Raw genomic sequence first — 13,049 nt, forward strand, 5'->3', positions numbered from 1 at the left:
TACATGTCTATATATAAGGACCTTTATTCCAGCATGAGGGTTGGTCATTCAGTTGGAGCTAATATTGAAGATTTAAGTCTCATAACTAAATTTAGCGGCTGTTCTACTGATCCATCTTGATAGTAGGAGTGATCTATTTTATTAAAGCAGGCGATTTACCAAATAGTTGCTGATTACATTACATCCATAGGTAGCGGAGTAACTTCAACCTTTTGGTCCGCAATGCCAAATCTCTAACAGTGCCCCAAATTTGCAGGGGTCTTTAACAGTATTCTTCTTTTCATATTGGCCAAATGGACTTTTTGAGCTCCTCCCTAAGCTCCAGGGTCCAGATGCGATGGCAACATCTGCACCCATTATGGTTATGCCCCTGTCCATAGTCCAATAATGTGACACAAGAACGCCAGTGGAATACATGATATATACAATGCTACTAACTTCTCATCCATTTCTCTCAAAAGAACATAGAGAGAAGCAAGAAGAGTAGCAAGTTGTCATGTGACCGCAAATTATGCATGAGCCAGACCTGTATAGCTCTCTGGACAAGGTCCATGGTGCGTAACTTCTCGGTGAGAGCATTCACTTGTCCTTCCGAGCGTCGAGAGCGCTCCCTTAGTGCATCAAGTTCATCACGATAACCACGAGACTGTGCGGCCAATTGGGAGAGTTCACGGACCTTGGGAGCAGAGGACAACTTGCTTATACAACAAATATCAAACCTTTTGAATCATTTAATAAACAAATGTATCATGTCAAGAGACAGAATTACAGAATCTTTGGACCAGATCTTGCTTCGTTAACTCTTAGTGATTGCCTATTATCACCATAAAAAAATTAGGAACACAATATGCTTTGGAAAATAGAGGGATGCGTCGAAAGGGGACCCCACTTATAGTGCCCGTATAATATAGCATTGTTAAGATTATAACAAATGGTCAAGGTAAAAGTAAATGTTTAACTATTTGTACTGTACCTGCTGATGCATTTTTCTTAACTCCACCTCTAATAATTGAACTTGTTGTTGACTGTCAAGTAATTCCTCCGATTTCTCTTCCCTTATAAAACACAAAAAGAAAACCTTATACCATAAGTACTGTTTAGACCCCTATCACCCCTTTTCAATTATCCATTTGTATTTAAAAAACATATGTAACTATATGTCATATATGTGGCTGTGTCTCCACATTGATGACCCAAGCATGCAAATGCACTCCTACACTCAGAACTTTATTTCTAATATATTCACTTTCCAAGTGGTTATTATTATTATTACTAATAAAAAAAAATATTTTTTGTTGGTGTAGAGTCTGTACAACTCCTTCACATAGCTGGCTGTGAATTTCCATCTTTACTAAGAGAGAGCTAGCAGTGAACGTTAGCAGTAGCAGCGGTGGCGTAACTAGAGTCCAATGAGTTCTATGGCAAAATTTTATGCTGGGCCTCAACTTACATTGGTCAGATGTATTAGCCCTACAAGCGTTCTAAATTCTATAAATACTTACATGTTGTCCCCCCATAATGTAATAATGTCTCCTATCGCGTACTAATGTCACCCATCTTTGTCACATTCCTGGTATAATGTCCTCCATTCTGGACCCCCGAGGGTATGTTTCCACGTAGTGTATTTGTTGCAGATTGGACACAGCAGGTCTACTTTAGAAATTGCAAATGGACCTGCTCTAGTAATCTCCTCAACACGGTTTCCAGAGCTCGGTGCACAAGTGTCCAAGATCCATCCCATTCTTGAATGGAGCAGAGGTGTGCAGGCTTATCCTCCACTGCATTCATTGTCTATGGAACTGTGTGGAAATAATGGAACTCTGCTTTCCCAGATGATCCCATAAACAGTGAATGGAGCAGAGAACGAGTAGCTCCACTTCCAAAGACATACTGATAGGATGTGAGTCCTGAAGGGGCAATAATGTCTGCAAAATGAGACCGTTCTTATGAAGCAGAATAAATAAGCATATTGATTGTACAGCACTTTACAGACATCACTGCACCCATCAGGGGACATACCTCCTACAGACCTGTCTTCAGAACATGGGAGGAAACCCACACAGTCACACAAAATCAGGGTTATGGAGTCGGTAAGCCAAACCTCTGACTCCTCAATTTCCACGACTCCAACTCCTTCATACATGGCTCATGTTTAAGTTTAAGTGATAAATTTACTGTAGTGAAATGGTAACATGAGGCTTTTAATCATTATACTGATACAATAATCAAGCCATTTAGATAGAACATAAAATATATTTATTGGAATACAACTTTAGAACAAAAAAACTTTTGCATATTTACAATTTGTTATACACTATGCAGTAAGTGGAAAAAAAACCCAGCTTTCATCAAAAATATACTGAATAACATTTGTGCAGTCTATGAATTTGTTCTGAGAAATCGTATCGCCTCCATCAGATCCTTCTTCATAGATGACCTCAAACCTTACCTAATTATTTTAAGGCTAGAGAACAACCTCCCTACACTAACTTGGGTTGGTGGCAAAGCAGTAACCACATGGGCAACATCTCTGACAATTTCAGGGTATAAAGAAATTGCCTCGTGCACAGTCAGTTTTGATGAACGATTGAACTCTTCAACTTCTTTGAGAGCAAGTGGAAAATGTTGCTGAAATGTGGTCAATCTGTTTTCTATGGGAGTGGAATCTTTTTCCCTGCAGCAACGCTTTGCCTGCTCCATGTCATCCAAATACTTGTCGAAATCAAACTCCTCATCTGAAGAGGATGAAGAAACGGCAGCAGCAGCACTGGCAGGGCCCGAGTCCTCTTGCTCTTGGTGGTCCTGTAGCCCACTCATCCTAACTGCTACCTCAATCAGAGCTTCTTTTCCTTTAGTAAGCTGTTGATCATCCTGCAATATACAATGACTCGGGTCCACATAAACAGCTGCCAGAAGAATTTTATTTTCTAATAGCAGTGTCTCTCTCCGTTTCATCGAAGCAGCAATGCAATCTGGGATTAAACCTCCTATTTGGGACAGGCAAAACAACAAGTTCTTCCACTCCTTTATAAAAATGCCAGGAGATAAATCCTCAGCTTGTAACTTTTTAGTCACTGTAAATGGGTGATGAAGAAATTCCTTCAATTCAGTCACCTGTGTCCATTGACCTTCATATAGTGTTACCTGAGGGTTGGCCATATCTACAAGGAAGGGTTTCAGCTCAAGCAATCGCTCAATCATTAAATAGGTGCTGCCCCACCGAGTGGCTTGATCCACAGTTGCCCCTTTTCCAGCACGTCTCTTCAAGATTGAATCAATTTTAGGGGTTCTGGCAGCAATAGCCAATTTCCTCACTTTGCTAATCAGAGTTCCAGCATGTCCCACTTGCAGACTATCTCTTATTGCCAGCGGCAGCATGTGCACAACACAGCGCATGTGATGAATAGGAAAGAGGTGTGAAGCAGCTTCAACAAGATCATCTCCATCAGTCGTGTTCATGCCCAGCGGTGCCAAGAGAAGCAAAGAGAAACTGGTATAAATGTATGTGGGAGAAAGAGGGATGAAACGGGCCCCGAGAGACAACAGTTAGGTCATCTACAGCCGCACTGTGCTACATAAGATGGATGGCTGATAGATGATGTAGATGGGTGATGAAAGCATTATGGATAGATAGGTTGAAGCAGAGATTATATAAGAAAACTACAGAACTTTTGATATCTACTAACCTACCTTTGCCTGACATTGCCATCTCCGTGTGTGGTTCCACCATTACTCCCAAGCAACATGCCCGCTGCCTTGGGGTCATACTTGATTCCGAGCTTTCATTCACCCCTCACATACGATCATTGGCTCGCTCTTCTTATCTGCATCTCAAAAACATTTCTAGAATTCGCCCTTTTCTTACCTTCGACTCTGTAAAAACACTTACGTTTCACTCATTTATTCTCATCTGGACTATTGTAACTCTCTACTAATCATCCTCCCTCTTATCAAACTCTCCCCACTCCAATCTGTCCTGAATGCTGCAGCCAGGATCATATTCCTCACCAACCGTTACACCGATGCCTCTACCTTGTGCCAGTCATTCCACTGGTTACCCATCCACTCCAGAATCCAGTACAAAATTATTACCCTCATCCACAAAGTGCTCCATGGCTCAGCACCACCCTACATCTCCTCCCTGGTCTCAGCCTACCACCCTACCTGTGCCCTCCGCTCCGCTAATGACCTCAGGTTAGCATCCTCAATAATCAGAACCTCCCACTCCCGTCTCCCAAGACTTTTCACGTGCTTCGCCAATTCTTTGGAATGCACTATCCATGTTAATAAGTTTAATCCCCAATCCCCACAGTTTCAAGCGTGCCCTAAAAACGCATTTGTTCAGACTGGCCTACCGCCTCAACGCATTAACCTAACTATCCCTGCGTGGCCCATTCAAAAATACTTAAACCATAATCAGGTTCCTCGCATCATGTTCTCATGCACTTTATGCAGTTAATAGCCTCTGTGTCTGTACTGCTACATATTTAGGCTGTTAACAGGTTCATGCAGCTTTACATGAACGTCCGAACAACGAAAGCAATTGTTACCATCCACCTCTCGTGTCTCCCCTTTTTCCTCATAGTTTGTAACTTGCGAGCAGGGCCTTCATTACTCTTGGTATCTGTTTTGAATTGTGATTATTGCAATGTCTATTGTCTGTACAAGTCCCCTCTAAAATGTAAAGCGCTGCAGAATATGTTGGCGCTATATAAATGAAATTATTATTATTATTATTATATCACAATAATTAAATGATTAAATGGGTATACCTTCCCAGTTTACCATATTTATGTCAAGCAATCCAGTCATGCAAATGCATATGTATGATGTCATATACAAAGCGCTGTGCTCTGAGGTCACCTGTCATGATATGTAGAGACCACACAGGGGGTAGCTCAGCAGACGGCATGACACACACACAATGAAATGGAAATGGGGAGAGGAAGGCCCTACTGATAGGGAAATGAGGGATGGACACCTCCTGCTCAAACCTGAGACTGCCCCTGCACTCCCCAAACACCCTACGTGGGTCCTCACCCCCACTGCAGTCAGGAACCTCGTCCCTCGCTGTCACTTAGCACTGCCCTGGCTAGTGCACTTGTCAGCAAGGGTGCTAGCCTCAGCACTGCAGATGGAATGACACAGGGGACAGTGACAAACATGAGACAGACGAAGACAAAAACACCAAACTTAGCTTAATAGCCTTCTCTACTGCAAAGCACTGCACAGCAGAAGAAAGGGACGCAGACCACAAAACCAGCTGAAACACCACAGCAGCCAGAGAGCTCCTTCCTCCAGGCTTGGTCAATATAGAATGCTCTATCACAGTCAGCTGATGCATCAGGTGACTATTTAAAGGATGGTGGGAGTGGTCACCACCCACATCAGCTGACCTAGCCATTCTACAGTTGCAGCAGGGTTTCAGCAAGGGAAACTGACATTAACCCCCGTTGGTCCTGAAAGGAAAAAAGCTCCATTTAAATCTAAGTGGAACCAGAGCTGCCACATATCCAAGAATGGATCGTGATATCACCTCATCCTCACGCTGGGTCAGTGGACGGTTCACCACCGTGCCGATCCCATATCTTTATTCTCCAGTGCAGGTTTTGCATGTGAGCTGCGGTTATATACTACATAATGTTATAGTAGATAATTTTCAGGACTGCAGGACAGTATAGATCTCGACCTCGTATAAATATAACACCTCAAAAAACCTCTCATGCACACTTTAAAAATTGAAGTGAGTGGCTGCAATGGGAACTAGTTTCTCTTTTCACAACCTTCTCTTAAGGTACCTTCACACTAAACGACTTTGCAACGATAACGATAGCGATCCGTGACGTTGCAGCGTCCTGGCTAGCGATATCGTTGTGTTTGACACGCAGCAGCGATCAGGATCCTGCTGTGATATCGCTGGTCGTTGCTGAAAGTTCAGAACTTTATTTGGTGGTCAGATCGGGGTGTATCGTCGTGTTTGACAGCAAAAGCAACGATGCCAGCAATGTTTTACAAAGGTAACCAGGGTAAATATCGGGTTACTAAGCGCAGGGCCGCGCTTAGTAACCCGATATTTACCCTGGTTACCATTGTAAAAGTAAAAAAAAAAAAAAAAACACTACATACTCACCATCTGATGTCTGTCACGTCCCCCGGCGTCCGCGCTGCTGCTCAGAGCTTCCTGCACTGAATGTGTCAGTGCCGGCCGTAAAGCAAAGCACAGCGGTGACGTCACCGCTGTGCTTTAGGGCCGGCGCTTACACAGTGCAGGGAAGCTGAAGGCGAGGGACGCGACAGACACGGCAATGTAAATATGTAGTGTTTGGTTTTTTTACATTTACACTGGTAACCAGGGTAAACATCGGGTTACTAAGCGCGGCCCTGCGCTTAGTAACCCGATGTTTAAAGATGCGGCAGCACTCACCAGCAAGGTGCGGTTACAATTCTTTATTGCAGACGAAACTTCATGACAGCATTTTCACGGCATCGGGGGATGTGCAAAGGAGGTGAGCAGGGAACGACGACGGTAACCGTTTCGCGCTATTCCAGCGCTTCTACGGGTCTGATGTGCTGGGAAGTGACGCCAGTAGAAATAGGTTGGTCTGGAATGACCCATCCCATTCCCACTGCACGCCCACATCCCGAACATCTAAAATACAACATGAACAACACATTAAGAAGACCAACATTTAAGCGTTAAAAACAAAGAAAAAAAGCCCTGGAAATACAACTGATGATACATAACGATGAAAAAACACAGGAAATTAATTAATCGCTTCCCAATCTCGCAATTACATGACATGCAAGATTAACCATGATGCTATGGGTCTACTCTAATAGACGCTGATAATTCCAAACACCAAACTGAAAAAGTATTATTATGAGGGATAAAGATAATGGCTAATGGTCGGAAACACTCGAGATAGACCACAGGATTATTATAAAAAAACGGACATGTCTGTCCTGTCATTGAAGCCGGAAGGTCCTGCGGCTCTAGTCCGCATGATCCACCGCGCTTCTTGTCTTAGCAAAAACCTATGTAGATCACCTCCTCGTGCAGATGGTGTTACCTTTTCTATCCCTGCAAACATGAGAACTTCTGAATTACCATCATGAGTATCTGTAGCGCCCCCACTGCTGCAGGGCCGAGGGGTACCCGGTACCGGGCCTGTGAGTCTCTGCTCTGGGGTTGTCACGGTGGCTAGGCCCGGTCCGTGACCCTGCTGAGGGGCGTACAGTAATAGATGTGGATGGTGGTGGTGGTGCGGTGCAGTAAATAACGAGGACACCAGGTTGCAGTCTCTTTACCTCTTTACTGAAGGCTTCAGGGTCCTCAGTCCGGAACACGGTCAACCAGGCTGCGCAAGTCCAGCCGGTCCGATGGCACCTCCAGAGTTCCCTTTGCAGGTGGAAATCTGTGCCTTCCTGCTAGCGCTATGTGTTGTGGTCCTCCCCTGCTGTGCTTACGGGATAGTCCCCACAACTGTTGTGTCTGTTTCTGATGTTCCCTCACAACTCGATTAGATGGTGTTCTGCTAATCCGTCCCTTCCTGATGTTACGGTTGGGACGCACCCGTATGACGGGTAGGCTCGGAGCTCTTCCGGGACCCTAGAGTCGCCCCTCTCCACAGGTTGCCCCCTATGTCTTCCTAGGTGATTTAGGTGAGACAGCCCGCCTATGACTGACTGTCCTGCCATTGGTTTGAAGTATTGCCTGAAGCTGTATATAGAAATACTTCCTCGGCGTTCCGGCCGCCGGTTGTGCGCCTCAGTAGCATGTTGCCTCGGTCTTACAGCACGACTCCTACTGGTATTCTCCTTCTTGCTTTGATCTCGTTTCTCACTCAGCACAATATATCTCGCTTCTGATCCTTTCTTAGGGCACCGCCGCTATGCTGAGCAGGCACGGTCCCGTGACGTTCTTTCTCGTTGCCAGGCCTCTGTCAGGGTCCCAAACCTGACAGGGACCCTACCGAATCTTCCCCCACAACACCCTCTGCCACAAGGTGTTGCCTGGTTCCAACCCAGTCAGCTTTCTCTCTAACTTCCTGCCTGACCCCCAGTTTTACCAGTATGTGAGGAGTGGCCTAATGAATAGTACCCTTAGCTCCCCCTGGAGGCCCGACTGTGAAATGTATTGGTGTCTGTGATACCTGGTCAGATGAACTCCTTCAGTGCCATCAGACGTACCATAGCCCCCCTTAGTGGCGGGGCCACAGTACTGCAACGACCAGGACTCTGGGGCGCTGCACTCCCCCCCGGTTAAATCCAGTACTCCGGGACTGGGAAGAAAACAACAATACATGTCAGCAAAAAGACATACAATTTTTGTGAGTGCAATAACAATAAGCATATTTGAACAGAGCTTCCCTTTATGGGAGGTGAAAACACTTGAACGTTACAAACATGGTTAAATACTTTTAAATAACTTTACTATAAATAACTTTTCTTACCCAACCGGGTATTCTACTTAGTGCGAATTTCTGAACAATAATTTAACATTGCCCTTAAGGATTTACACTCTGAATCCACTAAAGACCTTCTTATAACACATTATAAGGCTTAAGCAACTGTGCTACATTCTCCTACTTTTATTTCTGCAGGGCCGCCTGTCCTAACTGCTCCAGGCCTGCTGCCTCTCCTTTCTTTTACAGGACCGCTCCTTTCTGCCCGAGCCTACTGTCCTTCCACTACTATACACAGTATAGAACTTGTTTTTCTTTCAGTTCAGGATCACTGAGCCATCTCTATATGGCTCCTAGGAGGACTCACTACTAACCCCTACGGGTTCACTTCCTGTTCTCATTCTTCTATTAACATTATTGAACATTTCTTACAATCAACTAATTAGGTACATTTAACTTTCACATATCAACATCATCAATACTTTCTTTTTCAAGACATTATTGCCATTCAACCATCTTAAGGCAACACTGTTCATAAGTGCAGGATGCGAACATCCCCTTTAAGAGGGGACCAAGTCTCTATGAGGTAGTGCAACTTTTCAAACTGCAAGTCCGTATGCAGCAAGGACTCCAGTACAAGTTCCAAGAACCGTATCTTCGCAAAGAGTCCGTCTTTTATATAAAACCAGTAGGGAGCACCTTTAAGAAGGTGCAAACTATATACAAGGAGTTTGTATCATGCATTGTTCATGATTCAGCAGTTCTTGATAACTTGTGCAAACGTAGAAAACAGACAAAAACAATAGGGATCCCGGGTCAACAAAGGGATCCCTTTAAGAGTTAACGCTGGACGGGTTTAGCAGCAACGTAGCAGAAAACAAACAGTTTGAAGAACTATTTACATATTCAGAGTTTTAAGTTCTTACTCTTGTGGTGCAGAAGGTGGTTTCCTTCCGGGCCTCACCAGACCAACGGGTCGCGCTGCCGATCCAAGGAGCGGTTCCTGACCCAGCAATGACAGGATCCCTCGCCGTGATGCCCTTCTCACTGATGGACCGGCACACCCCCAAGGTACGTGGTGGGTCCGGGTTCCCCGCTGCTCCGTAAGGACAGGTTCCGTTGCCTTTTCAGCAGGAGGTTCGTCTTCTGATGTTCCGGCAGCGGCCTGGAGTGCGACGCACCGCTGGACGCCCCGAGCTATCCAGCTGGCCTCCCTCCTCCATCTGGTGTAGGTCACAGCGTCACCTGGCTCCAGGTCGTGAGCGAACCTTCCTCCGCAGGGCTCCACTTCCTCCCGGTCTACACGGACCTGTAGCGGCTCCCCAATCTCCTGTATAACTCCCCTTCCGTGTCGGGAGTTAAAGGACACCACTACACCCCAGTGTGACGGCGGGGTTTCTTCCACGCTGGTCAGGTCAATCTGGGCTGCAGGCTGGGGCCGGCTCCGCCACGCCGTCATCAAGCGCCGCAGGTGTTCGGCCTCCGGCAGGATTCTCATGCCCTGTGTCTGCAGCGTACCTTCAGCCGCGGCCGGGTTGGGAGGAGCAGGGGACACCGGAGACAGGCGGACCTCCGTGGGCTGGCCCAGCCGAGCGAGCACGCGGGCATCAGCCTCCAAGCGGCGTGCTATCTGTCGGGCCTCGGCTGCGGCCACACACTCCTCGGACATTTGCCAGTTAGGTCGACCCACCGGTGGTTCCGTGAGGGCCAGTCCCCGCAACGATGGCGTCTCCGAGGCTGTGTCCGGTGATGCGGCTCCATGCCGATTCAGGTTATCCCCATGCGGTGCTCCCGGCGTCGCCATCTTTATCTCCTCCCCAGCATCTTCTTCCCGCGGTCTCTTTCGTGGGCGGCCCTGTCTCCATGGTCTCCACCCTCCAAACAGGATCAGGAGGCGGGCCTCGGCTGTTGACGGACACGTCCTCAGGACACAGAAATATTTAGACTGGGCGGCCATTGTCCTTCGCGCTCTTTAGCTTGTCTACGCCCACTCCACGCCCCTCTTCTTCTCCTGCGCTTCTCCTCAGCGCTGCAATGGCGGCGGTTTTGGCGGTAATCCTTGTAGTAATGGCAGCACACAGTTCTCTCAATAAAGCACAGTCCAAGCACGACAAATCACAGTTCCAAGGCACACATGACCCGATTCCTCAGGCTTAAGTAGATCCTGTTCGTGACGCCAAGTTATAGCGCCCCCACTGCCGCAGGGCCGAGGGGTACCCGGTACCGGGCCTGTGAGTCTCTGCTCTGGGGTTGTCACGGTGGCTAGGCCCGGTCCTTGACCCTGCTGAGGGGCGTACAGTAATAGATGTGGATGGTGGTGGTGGTGCAGTGCAGTAAATAACGAGGACTGTTATGACCCCAATGGCAGAGGGTCTCAGAAATAATTACTAAGTCTGCAAACACAAAAAAACAGCTCATAGGGCAGTGGTAACTGAACTGACCATATATCTAATCCTAGCATCACAAATAGCAGCAGCCGGGGAACGTGCCTACGTTGGTTCTAGACGTCTCGCGCCAGCCGGAGAACTAACTAACCCTAGAAGGGAAAAGAAAGACCTTTCTTGCCTCCAGAGAAAAGACCCAAAAGTTGGATACAAGCCCCCAACAAATAATAACGGTGAGGTAAGAGGAAAAGACAAACGTAAGAATGAGCTAGGTATTTAGCAAAGAGAGGCCCACTAGCTAATAGCAGAATATAGTAAGATGACTTATATGGTCAGCAAAAACCCTATCAAAATATCCACGCTGGATATTCAAGAACCCCCGAACCGTCTAACGGCCCGGGGGGAGAACACCAGCCCCCTAGAGCTTCCAGCAAAGTCAGGAATCACATTTAGTACAAGCTGGACAAAAATAAGAGCAAAGCAAATAACCAAAAAACAAAGAAGCAGGACTTAGCTTAATTTTGCACGAACCAGGACCAGCAGACAGGAGCAAACAGAAAGGATCTGATTACAACGATGCCAGGCACTGGACTAAGGATCCAGGAAGTTTATATAGCAACACCCCTGGACTAACGACCCAGGTGGGTGCCAAACTGAGGAAAGACAATCCCAGAGTCATATCACTAGTAACCACAAGAGGGAGCCAAAAAGTCTAATTCACAACAGTACCCCCCCCTTAAGGAGGGGTCACCGAACCCTCACCAAGACCACCAGGCCGATCAGGATGAGCAGCGTGAAAGGCACGAACTAAATCGGCCGCATGCACATCAGAAGCAACCACCCAGGAATTATCCTCCTGACCATAGCCCTTCCACTTGACCAGATACTGAAGCCTCCGTCTGGAGAGACGAGAATCCAAGATCTTCTCCACCACGTACTCCAACTCGCCCTCAACCAACACCGGAGCAGGAGGCTCAACAGAAGGAACCACAGGTACAACGTACCGCCGCAACAAAGACCTATGGAACACGCTGTGAATGGCAAACGACACCGGGAAGATCCAAGCGAAAGGACACAGCATTAAGGATTTCCAATATCTTGTAAGGACCGATGAAGCGAGGCTTAAATTTAGGAGAGGAGACCTTCATAGGAACAAATCGAGAAGACAGCCATACCAAATCCCCAACACGAAGTCGGGGACCCACACCGCGGCGGCGGTTGGCAAAACGCTGAGCCTTCTCCTGTGACAACTTTAAGTTGTCCACCACATGATTCCAGATCTGCTGCAACCTATCCACCACAGAATCTACCCCAGGACAGTCAGAAGGCTCCACATGTCCCGAGGAAAAACGAGGATGGAAACCAGAGTTGCAGAAAAATGGCGAAACCAAAGTAGCGGAACTAGCCCGATTATTAAGGGCAAACTCAGCCAACGGCAAGAAGGTCACCCAATCATCCTGATCTGCCGAAACAAAACACCTCAAATAAGCCTCCAGAGTCTGATTAGTTTGCTCCGTTTGTCCATTAGTCTGAGGATGAAAGGCAGACGAAAACGACAAATCAATGCCCATCCTAGCACAAAAGGATCGCCAGAACCTGGAAACAAACTGGGATCCTCTGTCAGACACAATATTCTCAGGAATGCCGTGTAAACGAACCACATTCTGAAAGAACACAGGAACCAGATCGGAAGAGGAAGGCAGCTTAGGCAAAGGCACCAAATGGACCATTTTAGAAAAGCGATCACATACCACCCAGATGACAGACATGCCCTGAGACACCGGGAGATCTGAAATTAAATCCATGAAAATGTGTGTCCAAGGCCTCTTCGGGACAGGCAAGGGCAAGAGCAACCCGCTGGCACGAGAACAGCAAGGCTTAGCTCGAGCACAAGTCCCACAGGACTGCACAAATGACCGCACATCCCGTGACAAGGAAGGCCACCAAAAGGACCTAGCCACCAGATCTCTGGTGCCAAAAATTCCCGGATGCCCTGCCAACACCGAGGAATGAACCTCGGAAATGACTCTGCTGGTCCACTTATCAGGAACAAACAGTCTGTCAGGTGGACAAGAGTCAGGTCTACCAGCCTGAAATCTCTGCAACACACGTCGCAAATCAGGAGAAATGGCCGACAAGATAACTCCCTCTTTAAGAATACCAACTGGTTCTGCGACTCCAGGAGAGTCAGGCACAAAGCTCCTTGAAAGAGCATCAGCCTTCACATTCTTTGAACCTGGTAAATACGAGACCACAAAGT

At 47.0% G+C, this 13,049-nt stretch overlaps 1 protein-coding gene across 3 annotated transcripts in view; it reads right to left on the bottom strand.

The window, feature by feature from the left end:
• LOC143806736 (uncharacterized) overlaps positions 1-13,049 on the bottom strand; it is a 92,263-nt gene that overhangs the window by 15,752 nt on the left and 63,462 nt on the right. For all 3 annotated transcript variants that reach the window (XM_077287571.1, XM_077287572.1, XM_077287573.1), the window contains exons 9-10: positions 974-1,055; positions 527-676 (exon numbers count right to left, since the gene is read on the bottom strand). In XM_077287571.1, the coding sequence (XP_077143686.1) occupies positions 527-676; positions 974-1,055 (232 nt within the window). The remainder of the gene's footprint in view (positions 1-526; positions 677-973; positions 1,056-13,049) is intronic.

Source organism: Ranitomeya variabilis, chromosome 2 (assembly GCF_051348905.1).
Source record: "Ranitomeya variabilis isolate aRanVar5 chromosome 2, aRanVar5.hap1, whole genome shotgun sequence".
NCBI classification, from domain to species: domain Eukaryota; kingdom Metazoa; phylum Chordata; class Amphibia; order Anura; family Dendrobatidae; genus Ranitomeya; species Ranitomeya variabilis.